This window comes from Trichosurus vulpecula, chromosome 3 (assembly GCF_011100635.1).
Source record: "Trichosurus vulpecula isolate mTriVul1 chromosome 3, mTriVul1.pri, whole genome shotgun sequence".
NCBI classification, from domain to species: domain Eukaryota; kingdom Metazoa; phylum Chordata; class Mammalia; order Diprotodontia; family Phalangeridae; genus Trichosurus; species Trichosurus vulpecula.
In genome coordinates, this window is record NC_050575.1 from 168153714 (window position 1) to 168167060 (window position 13347).

At 42.1% G+C, this 13347-nt stretch overlaps 1 protein-coding gene across 1 annotated transcript in view; it reads right to left on the reverse strand.

Annotated features, from left to right (window-relative positions):
* The window catches only part of SARDH (sarcosine dehydrogenase), a 135242-nt gene that overhangs the window by 63783 nt on the left and 58112 nt on the right, over positions 1 to 13347 (reverse strand). The window contains 2 exon segments of the mRNA XM_036749434.1: positions 1735 to 1882; positions 12532 to 12645. Of these exon segments, the coding sequence (XP_036605329.1) occupies positions 1735 to 1882; positions 12532 to 12645 (262 nt within the window).

The following is a 13347-nucleotide window of genomic DNA, read 5'->3' on the forward strand; positions in this document are numbered from 1 at the left end:
TGTTATGATATATATATATATAATAAATAATGATATGCTTTGTTTAAGGATGTTGATGTGAATGTTACTCTTTACTTTATTGAACAATGTTTAGTTCTGAATAAATAGAGAATTCATTATACTGTGCAATCAGACCCTTAAAATTATTCACAGCAATATCCCTCAGGTGTGCTGGCATGACTAGCATTACACTAAGTGGTCTCTAAGACCCCTTCTAACACTAAATCGATGATCCTAGAAAGCCATGAACTTGATAATAAACTCTCTGAGGGCTCAGACAACATTTTATATTTCTCTGACTACCCTTACAATCCTTTACATTTTTTTTGGTTGTTGTCATTCAGACCTGGGATTTTATCAACATACGAATATACCTGCTGAGAAAACTCCCTAAACCAATGCAAATATAGTGTTTCCTGGGGGCAGTAAGGTAGGCAGTTAGGTGGCACAATGAGTCGGGAAGTTCAAGTTCAAATTCAGTCTCAGACCTTGCTAGCTGTACGACCCTGGGCAAGTCGCTTAACCCTATTTGCCTCAGTTTCCTCATCTGTAAAATGAGCTGGAGAAAGAAACATCAAACCGCTCCAGTATCTCTGCCAAGAAAACCCCAAATGGGGTCATGAAGAGTTGCATATGACTGAAAAAAGACTGAACAACAACAAAAAGGTCATTAAGTAAGTCATTAAGTGACTTGCCCAGGGTCACATGGAACATATTAGAGTTGAAACTTGAACACAGGTCATTCTGACTTCCAGGACTGACTGTACCCACTGTGCTAAGCTGTCTTGCCTATAGAGGCATTTAAAGAGCTCTTTTTGCTGGAATAGTAAACATTTTCTTGGAGTTTAGGACTGGAAAACTAAGAAAAAAAGGAGCTTGGATCTCAAAAAACCAGCTTGACTGAAACGATAGGACAATCACCTTTCTCTCTTCCCTGTCCCTAAACGATCCCAGTTTAAACGATCAGACTGAACATTTTATAGCAGCATTCACCCTTCCTCTGTGTAAAGAGCCATTAGGGTAGATTTTATGGAGGCAGATACATTAGTTACAAATGCCCAGGACAGAGGAGGTAAAGGAAAAGACCGGACTTTGGGATGGACCCAAATGGTTTTTTTCTCTAATGGTAGGATTCCAATGCATTAAAACCTATGCACACACATGTATCCCAAATGTGTAACATAGAGAGGGGATGCCTGGTGAGTGGAAAGCCAAGGGCTCAGACTAAGTGCATCCCGTCCCAGGGCACTGAGGGGAAGTGGGCTTAAATATTTGATGCTTTCAGTAGAGGCAGCAAAAAATAGTAGCTAGGGAAGGCTGCTGGGGGCAGGGGGATCTAGAGAGCATCCAGAGACCTCCTATCCTCTTCAACCTTTCTGGCACAATTAAAAAATGCCTTTCTAACTGAGAGAAACCTTTTGTCTTCTTTCTTTCTCTTATTCTGTTGCTCATCTTCCTGCCACCTCGAGTCAGTTTCCATCAGTCTTTCCTGAGTACATCTCCTTTCTGCCACGACTTTAGCTAGTTACAGGAAAAATTTCTTCACTTCTGCCTCTTTTTCTCTTTGCTTTCTGCCCCCAGTGATTCCTATAAAGGCCCTTCAGCTGTCTAAGGGGGAGAATAGTAACCACAGATAGAGGGATGAGTTTCTGAAAGACATGAGGTAGGTGATTAGTTTTGATTGTCAGGGCTAAAAGCCCCACATGTGGCCTGCATTTCAGGGATAAATCTTACCTTTCCGGTCCCTGGATACTAATCATCCCCATGTCTTCTGAACAGTCAATGAGTTGGCAATTGAACTTCTTGTCCTGAAGCACAGTGGTGATGTGGGACCAATTGTGCTGGGCCACTGCTCCCCCCACAGCCACGTAATAGCCATCCCCTGGGAGAGAGAACAGCTTGAGCTTAGTAAGAGACACACCAATGGTAAAGGCAGAAATAACTGGAAAGCCATCCTTGGGGTCACCATTGACTCTTCCCATCCCTTGACGCTCTGCTGTCCCCAGCCGGTCTTGCACATCTGTTAAAGCTGCCAAGTCCTATCAATTCTGCCTCCAAAAGTACTCTCGTATCATTCACCTTCTCTTTATTACACCACCACCGCCATCCTAGTCCGGTCCTTTTTCATCTGTTGCGATAGGCTCTAATTAGCCTTTCCTCTAGTTTTTCCCAACCCATCCTTCATCTAGGTACTAAAATAATCTTCCTAAGGCATAATTTTGACCATGTCATTCCTCTGATCAGAAACCTTTAATGGCTCCCTAGTACCTCTAGGATTAAATATAAAGCCCTCAGTCTGATATTTAAGGCCTTCCACGATCTGACTCCAATTTGCCTTTCTAGCCTTATTTCACCGTTCACACTCCCTGCAATCCAGCCAAATTAGAATATTAGCTGTTTCTCAGGTTCAACATGCCATCCATCCCACCATCAAAATATATTCACAAAGACCTAAAATGTTCTGCATCCTCTCCTATACCTCTCTGAATCCTTAACTTACTTTAAGAGTTGGCTCAACTCACCCTAGCATTCTCTTCTTTCTCAGACTACCCTTCTTTGATTGATTTGCAAGTATGCATATTAAAACTCCCCAAATGATAGTTCCTTGAGGGCAAGGATTAGTTCATTATTGTGTTCGTATCTCTAGATCAGAGGCAACATTGTGCAATGGATAGAAAGCTGGCCTTGGAGACAGAAGGATCTGAGTTCAAGTCCCATCTCTGACTAGTTGTGTGGCCCTGGGCAAGTCACTTAAACTCCTAGTGTTGTCAGACTCAAATAGATATAGATCCCTGCCAGTGATGTTTTGACCTAGAAAACCACAAATTAACAGTAGCTATGTTGCATTGAAGTTTTACTTATTTTATAATTATCAATTGTACTAGTTACTGCTACTGTGCTAATTATTAATTAATATATTTTGTAATTTTTTCAAATATATTTTAATCTGGTTCCTGTCCTTCCACTGGAGTTCCCCTGCCTCAACCACCCAAGACTTACCTAGGTTGCAGAGAAGGTACCCATCTGCATTGTTAAGAGGGTTTCCTATACTGAATGAATCAATGAAATTGATGAAATGATACCTCCAGTTCCAAGATACTCAATGAATTCATAGTTCCAGTTCCCATCCCTATCTCCAGATGACCTCCAAGGTCCATTCTAGCTCCAAGTCTATGATCATGGGGCCTCTAGGATGACAATGCATGGAATCTTAGAACAGCAGAATTAGAATGAACTTTATGGACGAATCTATTCCAACTCCCTCATTTTATGTGTCACCCAACGACAGGGGCAGAGCTGTGGCTAGGGCCCAGATTGACCGATCCAGTGGGCTTTTCACCATATCCCATTTCCTTGCCTAAAAAAGTGAAGACTGCCAATATCCTTTAAACCCCTAGCTCATGGCAGGGAAGGGTTAAAGCAGGAATTCACTTTGAATTTCCTGTGCTTTGCTAGAACCTGCCACCAGCTTCACTGTTTATTTAGATGTGGGCGTCTATTAGCAGAGGTCAGTCAGCTTTACCTTCTGCACTGAATGTGCTTGTCCAGGATAGATGGTGACGGCTCCCTAGAGATACTAAGGAAATAAGATGACAGCCTCGGGCTTAGACCATGTTCTCTTTAGTGAAGAAATAGCTTCATAAAAACCAGTGCCCCCTCCTTCCCTGTACCCAACTATAAAGAATCCTCTCTGCCTTCTCAGGGAAGTATAACAAAGATCTGGAAATGAATGGCACCTCTGGGCATGCAATCAGATCAGACCTTGCCCATGTTTGTACCCACTCTTGTGGTTTGAAAATATTTCCTAAGGATGCAGGGTTGGGGGGCAAGAATTTGCTAACCTGTCCTCTTAGCCACAGGCCATCGCAGCATCACAGAATATCTGAGTTAGAAGGGATCTTAGACCATAAAATACGAGAGCTAGAAGGCATATTAGAACATAGAGAAGGTGGAGACGGAAAGGGAACAGTCATTTACTATGTATCCACTATGTGCCAGGCAATGTACTAGTGTTTTGCAAATATCTCATTTGATTCTCCCAAAATCTTTGGGAGGCAGGTGCTATTAGTCCCATTTTACAGGTAAGAAAACTGAGGCAGAGAGAGATTAAAGTGACTTGCCCAGGGTCATGTAGCTAGTAAGCGTCTGAGGCCACATTCGAACTCAGGTCTTCCTGACTCCAGATCAAACACTCTATTTACTGTGCCTCTGAGTTGCCTAAACATAGAACACAGAATATCAGAACCAGAAAGGCCCTTAGAACACATCAATGTTCAAGTTGGAACTTTAGAACATTAAGAACTGTAGGGCTTTGGAAGATTAGGGGCTTTAGAACATGGAATGCTAGGCTACAGAGATCTCAAAGCTCTGAGGTACTTTTCATTAGTCATCTCACCCAACCTGCGTAAGAGCCCACTCTGAAGCATCCTGACAGGCGCCTATCCTCCAGCCTTGACCTGAACATTGCCAGGGACTTCCAGGGTCCATCTGAATATTAGTGCTAATAGCCACTGCAACTACAAGCAAAGTGGGACCTTTAGTTTTGCCTTTTTTTCTTTTGGAGTTCTAGTTCTCAGCACTAAGGTAATCAAGCGCCTTTGATTGAGACATGCCTTTGTTTGAATCAAGAGCCTCTGATTAATCAAGAGTCTTTGATGACCTGCTGAAGTCACAATAAAGCCTAAGTCACATGAGTTCGAGTCACATGGTTGTGACGCCCTCTTTGGGCTGATCCTGAAGAAGTGTATATATACTTCTAGGTAAGCATTTTGCTTTTGGGGCTCACTCACTGGAAGAGAGTTCACGTGGAGATTCTGGGTAGCTATTTAGGAACCCTGCCCCCAGCTTTGAAAACCCAGATGTTGGTGCTTCTCTCTCTGGTAACTATAGATGTACTTCTGTTTTCTCTGTTTGTAATTTTTGTTTGCATTTGCTGTGAAGTTCGGGGTGCTGACTTTTTACCCTGAACTAAGTGAATGATATATGTATGTTTAAATGAAGTGAGATTGTAAACCCCTTACAGTTGCTTTCCTTAGAAAAGTAGATCAAAGAACTTGTGCTAGCAGCCCTCCTGTGTGCTGGTGTTGGTCTTACACAGCCACAGTAGCTGCAAGTAACATTGTGATTACCCCCACTCATTTCCTTCGGCCCTTTCCAGCCCCTTACAAAGACAGAGAGGCTGATCACATCGTCAAGACAATGAGGGTTTCTGGGATCTAGTCTGAGATTGATTTCTTGACGTGCTAGGTAATCTCATTCCTTTCAATGCTTTTTATTTTCCTCCCTGCTCTGGCTTCTCCTATAAAGGAAAAAAACAGAAATTGTATTTACCTTTGGGAAGCACTATAGTGTAGTAGATAGAACAGAAGACTGACAGTCAGGAAGAGTTGGGGTTGGATCCCACTTCTGACATTTACTACCTATGTGGCCTTGGGCAAGTCACTTAACCTTCTTGGCCTCACTTTCCTTATCTGAAAGATGTGGATGATAATATCTGTAGTTCTTACTTCACGTGGTTGTTAAGGATCAAATCAGTTAACATAAAGCATAATGCCTTGCAAACCTTGAAATGCTACAGTATATAAATATTAACCATTAGTATTTCTAAAAAGGAGAAATATTCAGCTTTGCATAGGAATATTTATCTGGTTAAAGGAGCTCTCAGGGCACTTAGTTCTATTGCTTCATCAGTCACCATGAAGGCCCAGAGAAGGCATGGAGGTTGGGGGTGGGGGGAGGGCCGCTGATTAATCCTGCCTTAACGCTCCTTCCCCCGCCTTTTCCGCAGCTCCTAAACTGCATTTGAACAATATGTCATCATGATAATAGGTGCAACCACCTACTGTAATTGAAAAATAGATGTGCTTTTACTATACTATATTCTATCACAGAGCCAAGAAAGCGTCCCCAAGAGCCTCTCACTCGCCCCTATGCTATCTTTTTAATTAGCTCAGAGGGTGGCTTCTGAGCTGGGGAAGAAAAAAGACCTGGGAGCAAGAGAATGGATGCTGGGCACATTAGCAAAGAGGGGACAGGCAGTCTTATCTGGGACCTTCAGACACCTCATCCACCCTCCTCTCTGCCTATATTTACTCAAAATACCTCAAGGCCAACAGCAAGAAAATATGACATTTTCTTCACTCCTACAGCTACTTGGCCCAGGGACCCTCTCAACTTTGCTAATAGAATCAGGGTCAAGTTAATAGGATATAAATGTGAATAATAGCATGAAATAACCCATGTGAACATGCTTTAGGAACTGTAAAAAGCTAGATAAATACAAGGTGTTATTGTCATCATGACTATTAGCTTCTTCCACTAAAGCCCTACTCTTATGTGTCTTGATGGTGTGGGAAGAGATCCTGGGGCCTCCTAAGGCCAGCAGCACAGTGTATGCTCGGGTAGGTCCAACCACTGAAAAGTTCTCAGGTATGGGGTGGGGCCCAGAATGCACATCTGCCATCATGCCAGGACCATCCTGTTTAGTTAGTTGGCCACCAGGTGACGATTTCTTTCTCTCTTTTTTTGGAACAGAAATTCATAAACCATCTATTAAGACATAGTATTAATAGCCTGAATTTATTTATATAATACTTGAAGGTTCACAAAGGAAACCCTGTAAGGGAAGTGCTGTTACTATTCCTGTTTGACAGATGAAAAAACTGAAATTGAATAAGTTGAGTGACTTTCCTAGGGTTTCTCAACTAATGAGTATCAGAGACTGGATCTGAACATGAATCTTCTTGACTACAACAGTCCGACACTCTATTAGCCATATACCGCTTCAAGACATAAAAGAGTTCCAATGAGTGTGAATGGAAGGCATATCTGTCCTGATGAAGTCACAGATCCTTTCAGCCTAAAATAGTATTGTGGTCTTATGTTGGAATGGTCCTTTGTCCCTTTCAAGGTGGTTTTTTTAAATATAGATGGTTTCATTTTCCATCACCTACTCTCCTCCTTCTATCAAGAACCACCTGACCCTGATGATATCTTTCCCTTCCTAGAATTTCCAAAGGATGTATCATTTATAAGGGGTGAATCACGTGATACCTGACATGGTTACTTGTCTTCTCCTCTGTGAATGCACATGTGCCTGCATGTGCACGTGCATCTGGTTGCCCCCATTCAGACTTTAAGATCCCTGAGGACAGGCATAATGTCTTATTCATCCCCATGGTATCTAGCACAGGGTCTTGCACAAAGTAGGGACTCAGTAAATGTTACTTGAATGATGGATATGATGAAATCTCTAAAAACTGTAAGAGGAAGGAAAATAATTTTCACTAAGCCCTAGAACTTAGAACTAAAGACTCAGCTTTGACCATTAAAGAAGGTAGTTTTAGGGAAAACCGAAGGCCATTCTTATTTTACAAAGGAGAGCTTAAGCATGCAGAAGTCAGCATGCCCAAGAGGTGATGTTGGCTGAAAAATATAACTGGTTTCAGAAAATCTCTACAAGAAAGATAGACCCACAGTGGGTTATTATGGGATTGCTGGACTATTTAGAATCCATAATTCATTTAAATTAGATTGAGATCTGGAAGGCACCTCAGATGAGATCTAGACCAATAGTCCAACTCCCTCATTTTAGAGATGAGGGAACTGAAAACCAGAGAAGTTAAGCTGACCAAGGTCACACAGGGAGTAAGTAAGGGAAGAGCTGGGATTCGAACCCAGATGTCTGACTCCAAAGCTCATTCCTAGTATAATACGCTGCATCCTTACTGACATCAGGAATGAAAACCCTGGCTTCCACCAAATCATCCCTCAAATCTCCCCTATCAAAGATAACATTCTCACCGGGGGGAGGGGGGTGGTTAGGGTCTTTGGAGCTTGCCCAAGAAAATCCTCTTTCTGTACTAAACCAAGGACAGAAAAGGCTTGGGAAGTTTTGGGAGACAGACATTCTGATACTAATTAGAAGAACTCATGTAAATTCCATTACTAGGCTCAGATCCCAAAGAAGCCAGTGATAAAGTCTCCAAACACATCAAAATATTTATATAGCACTTTTTTGCGATCGTCAAGAATCGGAAACCAAGTAGATGCCGTTGATTGGGCAATAGGTAAACAAACCATCATACACCTGAGACAGCTAGTTGGTGCAATCGATGTAACACTGGGGCTGGAGTCAAGAAGATGGGAGTTCTGATATGGCCCTCTCAGTCGTGTGACGGTGGGAAAGTCACTTAACCTTGATCTGCCTCCGATTCCTTAACTGTAACATGAACATAATAATAGCACCTACCTCACAGGGTTGTTGTAAAGATCAAATGGAACATTAGTGCTTAGTATGACGCCTGGTCCATAGTAGGTGCTTAATAAAAGTATTTGGTCTTTCTTCCTTCCCTTCAACTGAATGCAATGGAATATTACTGTGCTGTGTGTAAGAAGTGACAAATGTGGTGAATAGAGAGAAGCATTGAGAGATCTTCATGAACTGATGCTGAGTGAAGGAAGCAGAGCCAACAATCCAATACACGCAATGATTACAACTGTGTTAAGGGAAAGATTAACCACTAAAAAGATTAATAGTGAATGATGCAAAATTTTAAAGAATAAGCACAGCAGGAAAGAAGAGATATGAGACTACTTTCCCACCCCACCCCTTGGCAAAGGAGGCAGGGAGGGCCACAAGTGTTAGCTGACACACATATTTTCAGACTTTTTAATATACTGATGAGCTTTGCTTTTCCCTCTCCTTTTTCTCTTTTGTTTTTAAAAATAGTGTTTGTTATACAGGAGGGATCTGATACTGGAGATTTGGTGATATAAAAACCCAAAAGATGTCACTAAAAATTGCGTATTAAAAAGAGAACTCATATCTACATAGTATTTTTAGTTGACAAAGCATTTTCCTCCTAACAGCCCCATAATGTAGGCAATCTAAGTATTGTTATCTCTCCTTTTACAGAGGAAGAAACTGAGGCTCAAAAGGGCCATGTGACTTGCCCAAGGTCACATAGCAAGTGAGTGGTAGAACTGGAACTCAGAACCAGGTCTGGATTCTCAGTGGTTTTTCCACCATTACCATTTAGTGAGTTCCTCTGCCCTGGAGATCATGGAGACAGAAGATGCTCAGACGATTTCAAATAATGATTTAGCATCTTAAAAATCTCACAAGCAGAAGGAACCTCAAAGGTCATCTAGCCCAATTGGCTGGCCCAACCTGAATATCAAAGGAAATATTTTTAACAAGTGGCTTCTCTCTGAAAACTTCCAGTGATAAAGAAACCTCCCGAAGTAGCTCATTATGCCTTGTAGCAGCTCCAGTTGTTGGGAAATTTCTCTTTATATGGAGCTAAAATCTGACTCTCTACAACATCTACCCATTGGTCCCAATTCTGTTCCTTGTGGCCAATCGGCATAGTACCTTTTCCAACAAAAACCATTTATAAAACACCTAGTATATGCAAGGCACTCTTCTACATTAGAAGGCCCTTCAAATATTTGAAGGTTGCTTTTGGGTGTCCACAAAGTCTTCTCTCCTCCAGACTCAACATTCCCACTACTTTAAACAAATTCTGGAATAGCATAATTTCTGGTTCTTTTCCCTCTCTGGTGCCTTTCTATGGATGTGACCCAATTTGATAGTGTCCTTCCTAAATTCCGTGTCCAAGACTACATGCAATACTGCAGATATAATCTGACCAGTGCAGAGGCTGGTGGAACCACCTCTTCCTCCAATCTGGAGGTCCTTCTCAGCTTCTTGACTCCCTAGGCAAAAATGGGATGCTTTCGATGCTGGAGCAATGCTGTTTTAGAGACTGAGGCCAGATCCTGGGCTTGGCCAGATTTGAGTTCCTTAGGTGCTATCTGAAAACTTGGCATCAGCCCTGTAATCACTGAAACATCTATTCCACTGGGAGAAGAAGGCCCCATGATGAGAATAAAACAGCAGTACCTTGCTAAGCACCTACAAGCTCATGCTAGCAGGTTCAAAAAGCAGAGCTACGTGCAAACTTCCTCACCACGAAACAGTTTAATTTTATTCTTAGGTGCCAAGCTTCAGCACAAAACACTCTGAGAATCAATTAGCACATTTCCCTATCACCTAGTCTAATAATTGTGCTCTTTCCTCCCTGGTACCAAATAGACACTGGGGAAACCACTTTTCATTTCTAAGCCTCAGTTTCCTTATCTGTAAAATGAGAGGGATGATGGCCTGGATGACCTGAAAGTTACCTTCTAGCTGCAGCATTCCATGAGTCTATGAACTTACTCAACCTCACTGCTAACTCCCAATGCAGAAGGAGATATGCCTAGGAGTTTCCCCAAAGCCCAGCACGGAGACCAGCATTTTTTGTATTTCAGCAGTAGATAAGCTACTCTTCTTCATTGCCCTTACATTGGTCACCCTCAGAACTCTGATCATCAGTCTGTTCTGTGGCATAAAACCTTGAGGATAAGGAGACCTAGAAAGATTCTCATTGAGACTATGCCACTAAATCATAGTGTAACCCTGGGCGAGTGACCTCCCCTGTTCCCTCACCATCTGTGAAATGAAGCCTTTGGACTAGGTAACTGCCAATGTCCTTGCCTTCTCTAAGACTGTTCTAAGATCCTTTATCATTCTGACATTCTATGTTCTAAGGCAGAGTTCTGAACCATTTTTGTATCATGGACTACTTTGGTATAGCATAAGCCTATGAATCCCTACCCAGAATACATACATACATACATACATACATATGTGTATATGTGTATATATTGTATGTATATATCTGTGTGTATATATTTTTAAATTCACAATTGAAGAAAATGCTAAATTTCAGTTAGAAGTTTGTGAAAATTAAAACAGTTTTTTTTTTCATCAAAATTCGTGGACACCTTGAAATCTGTTCACAGATCTCAGGGGAAGAACCCCTGTTCTAAAGTCTCTTCCAGCTCTGACATTCTATATTTCAAGGTCACTTTTTACTCTGATATAGTACGTTCTAACATTCTAGCATCTAAGGTCCTTTCCAGTTCTGTTGTTTTATGTTACAAAGTCACTTTTTGCTTTGATACACCATGTTCTAACATTCTATTATCTAAGGTCTCTTCCAGCTTTAACACTCTGCTTTCCGAGGTCACTTTTTGCTCTGGGGCATTCTATGTTTCTTCCAGTTGTGAAATTTTATGTTTTAGGGTCACTTTTTGCTTTGATAATCTACGTTCTAACATTCTATGTATTAAGATTTCCTCCAGTTCTGACATTGTAGATTCCAAGGTAACTACTTGCTTTGACATTGTACATTCTAACATTCCATTCCAAGGTCACTTCATGTTCTGATATTCTTTATTCCAAGGTTCTTTCCATCTCTAATATTCTTTGATTCTATTCAATGTCACTTTGTCAGTGATCTTTAGTCTCTTTGAATTGTGTGTGTTCTGACTTCTCAGATGGACTGCAGACTGCTCCCAGAGAAAGACTGTGTCTTATTCCTTTTGTCCAGGATTCGGCACCAGTATCTGTGTGAAGGTGAGTGCTGGAGAGGGTAGAGGTGGTGTGCTCAGTCTATAGTGAGTGGATGACACTTGATCATGGCAGCATGACCTAGGTTAGTTAAAAGGGAGGAATCTACTGGTATGGAACACAATCAGGACTAGAGTCTTGCAGATTTCAGACATGCAGGGGATCTGGATGCCTGCACAGGGAAGGACAACTCACATCATGTTCTAGAGGCTGTGAGCCTTCATATTTCACAGTTTAAGTGAGAGTAGCACAATTAATGTAACTTCCTTCTTCAAACACACTGTCACTAGCTAACGGTGGCCTTTCTGTTAAAAAGGCAGCAATCCTATCCATTTAAATGGTTTTCCAGTAGGGTGGAAGGCGGATTAACTCTGAATCATCCCCCAATTCCCTTGAAAGGCCAGGCATTTATATAACAGCAGCCAGGATGGGGGCTGCCATTTGTGGCCAGGCAGCAGAGTGAATGAAGTTCATTGACCCCTGGAGGTGGGGAGGAGGGAAATGGGAGAGGAGTAGCAGGGTAGGGTGGGGGTAAAAATGAACTTAGCCCACAGAATCATAGATTTAGAGCATAGGGAGCATAAATAGTGAGACCCAAAGCAGAGCCTTAATTTGTCCGAGGTTACACAATTAGTGTGGCAGACCTGGGATGAAAGATTGTGAATTCATTAACATTGTATTCTGCCAGCTAAACCAACCAACCACAGGTTCTCAACAGGCTTCTTTTATAAAAACTAGCCCACAGTCAAGGCCTCCTGTAAGCCACAGGCACATTCATAGACATAATCACTGAGTACTCACTGCCCCTGTTGAGGAATCTGATGAAGCCCTACTTTTACCACACAATGAGGCCTCCAATTATGCCACACCTGGTCACCCACCCACAGGTTAAACTATATAATTGCAGAGGGAAGAATTAGGCAAAGCCAGCTCTGTGGGAGATTTTAGTTTCTAGACCTCATTGTCCCCAATTGAAAGACTCAGGTTCTTGAAATTAAACATTTGGGGTTGCTTTGTTGCTTCCTCCAAAAATAAGCCACTGATGCAATGTAACTTGGGGTATATCTTACCTTCAAATGAAGGGGTGAGTGGCAAGGCCTCAGGGTCTGGAGCTAGGCGACTTACTGTCAAGTCACTCTCAGTTCCTCCCCGGTGATTCAACATGCAGGTGTACACTGTGGAGCCTGGGAAAGGGAGGAAACAGCCTTTTGGAGGACAGATGATTGTATGTGAGATTGGTCCAGAGAGAACTGGTGATTAGGCCAAGAGTCCCATGTCATGTCCATGAACTAGAGTCGAAGAGGATGGAGAATAAAAGGGCTGAGAGTGACGAAGAAGACATCCCCTTGGACAGACAGGGATCCCAGATTAGAGCCAATGGAGATAAGGGCACATGAGTCCATGCTGAGATTCCTGTGATGGGTGCACAGTAAATAATTCTAGTTCTTTCATCTAGTGTGGCCAATAGAGAAGCCACTTACCCAATTATCCTTCCACAGGAAGCTGGGACTTTTTCCTTTCCCAAGCATCTTGCTCAATTTCCATTTTTTCTGGATTCACTCAGGGTCTAGTTTCTTCCTTCACCTTCTTTAATGGCGGCATCAAGCCAGCTTTGCATTTCATAGAGGCTACTTTTCCATCTACATTGGGCCCAGAACTAGTTCTTCTTGGCAACACAAGAAATTTAGGACAGATGTAGTGAATAGCTTTCCAATATTGAGAAAATTCTGACTATTGGAAGTATTACCTGAGGGATACTATGGAATATCTCTCTTTGGGGGTCCTTAAACACAGGATAGATTCCTAGTTAGATGGGATGATGTAGACCAGCTTAGAGATGCATCTAGTATGAGAGCTAGAAGGACTGGCACTGCCACTTGTTACTT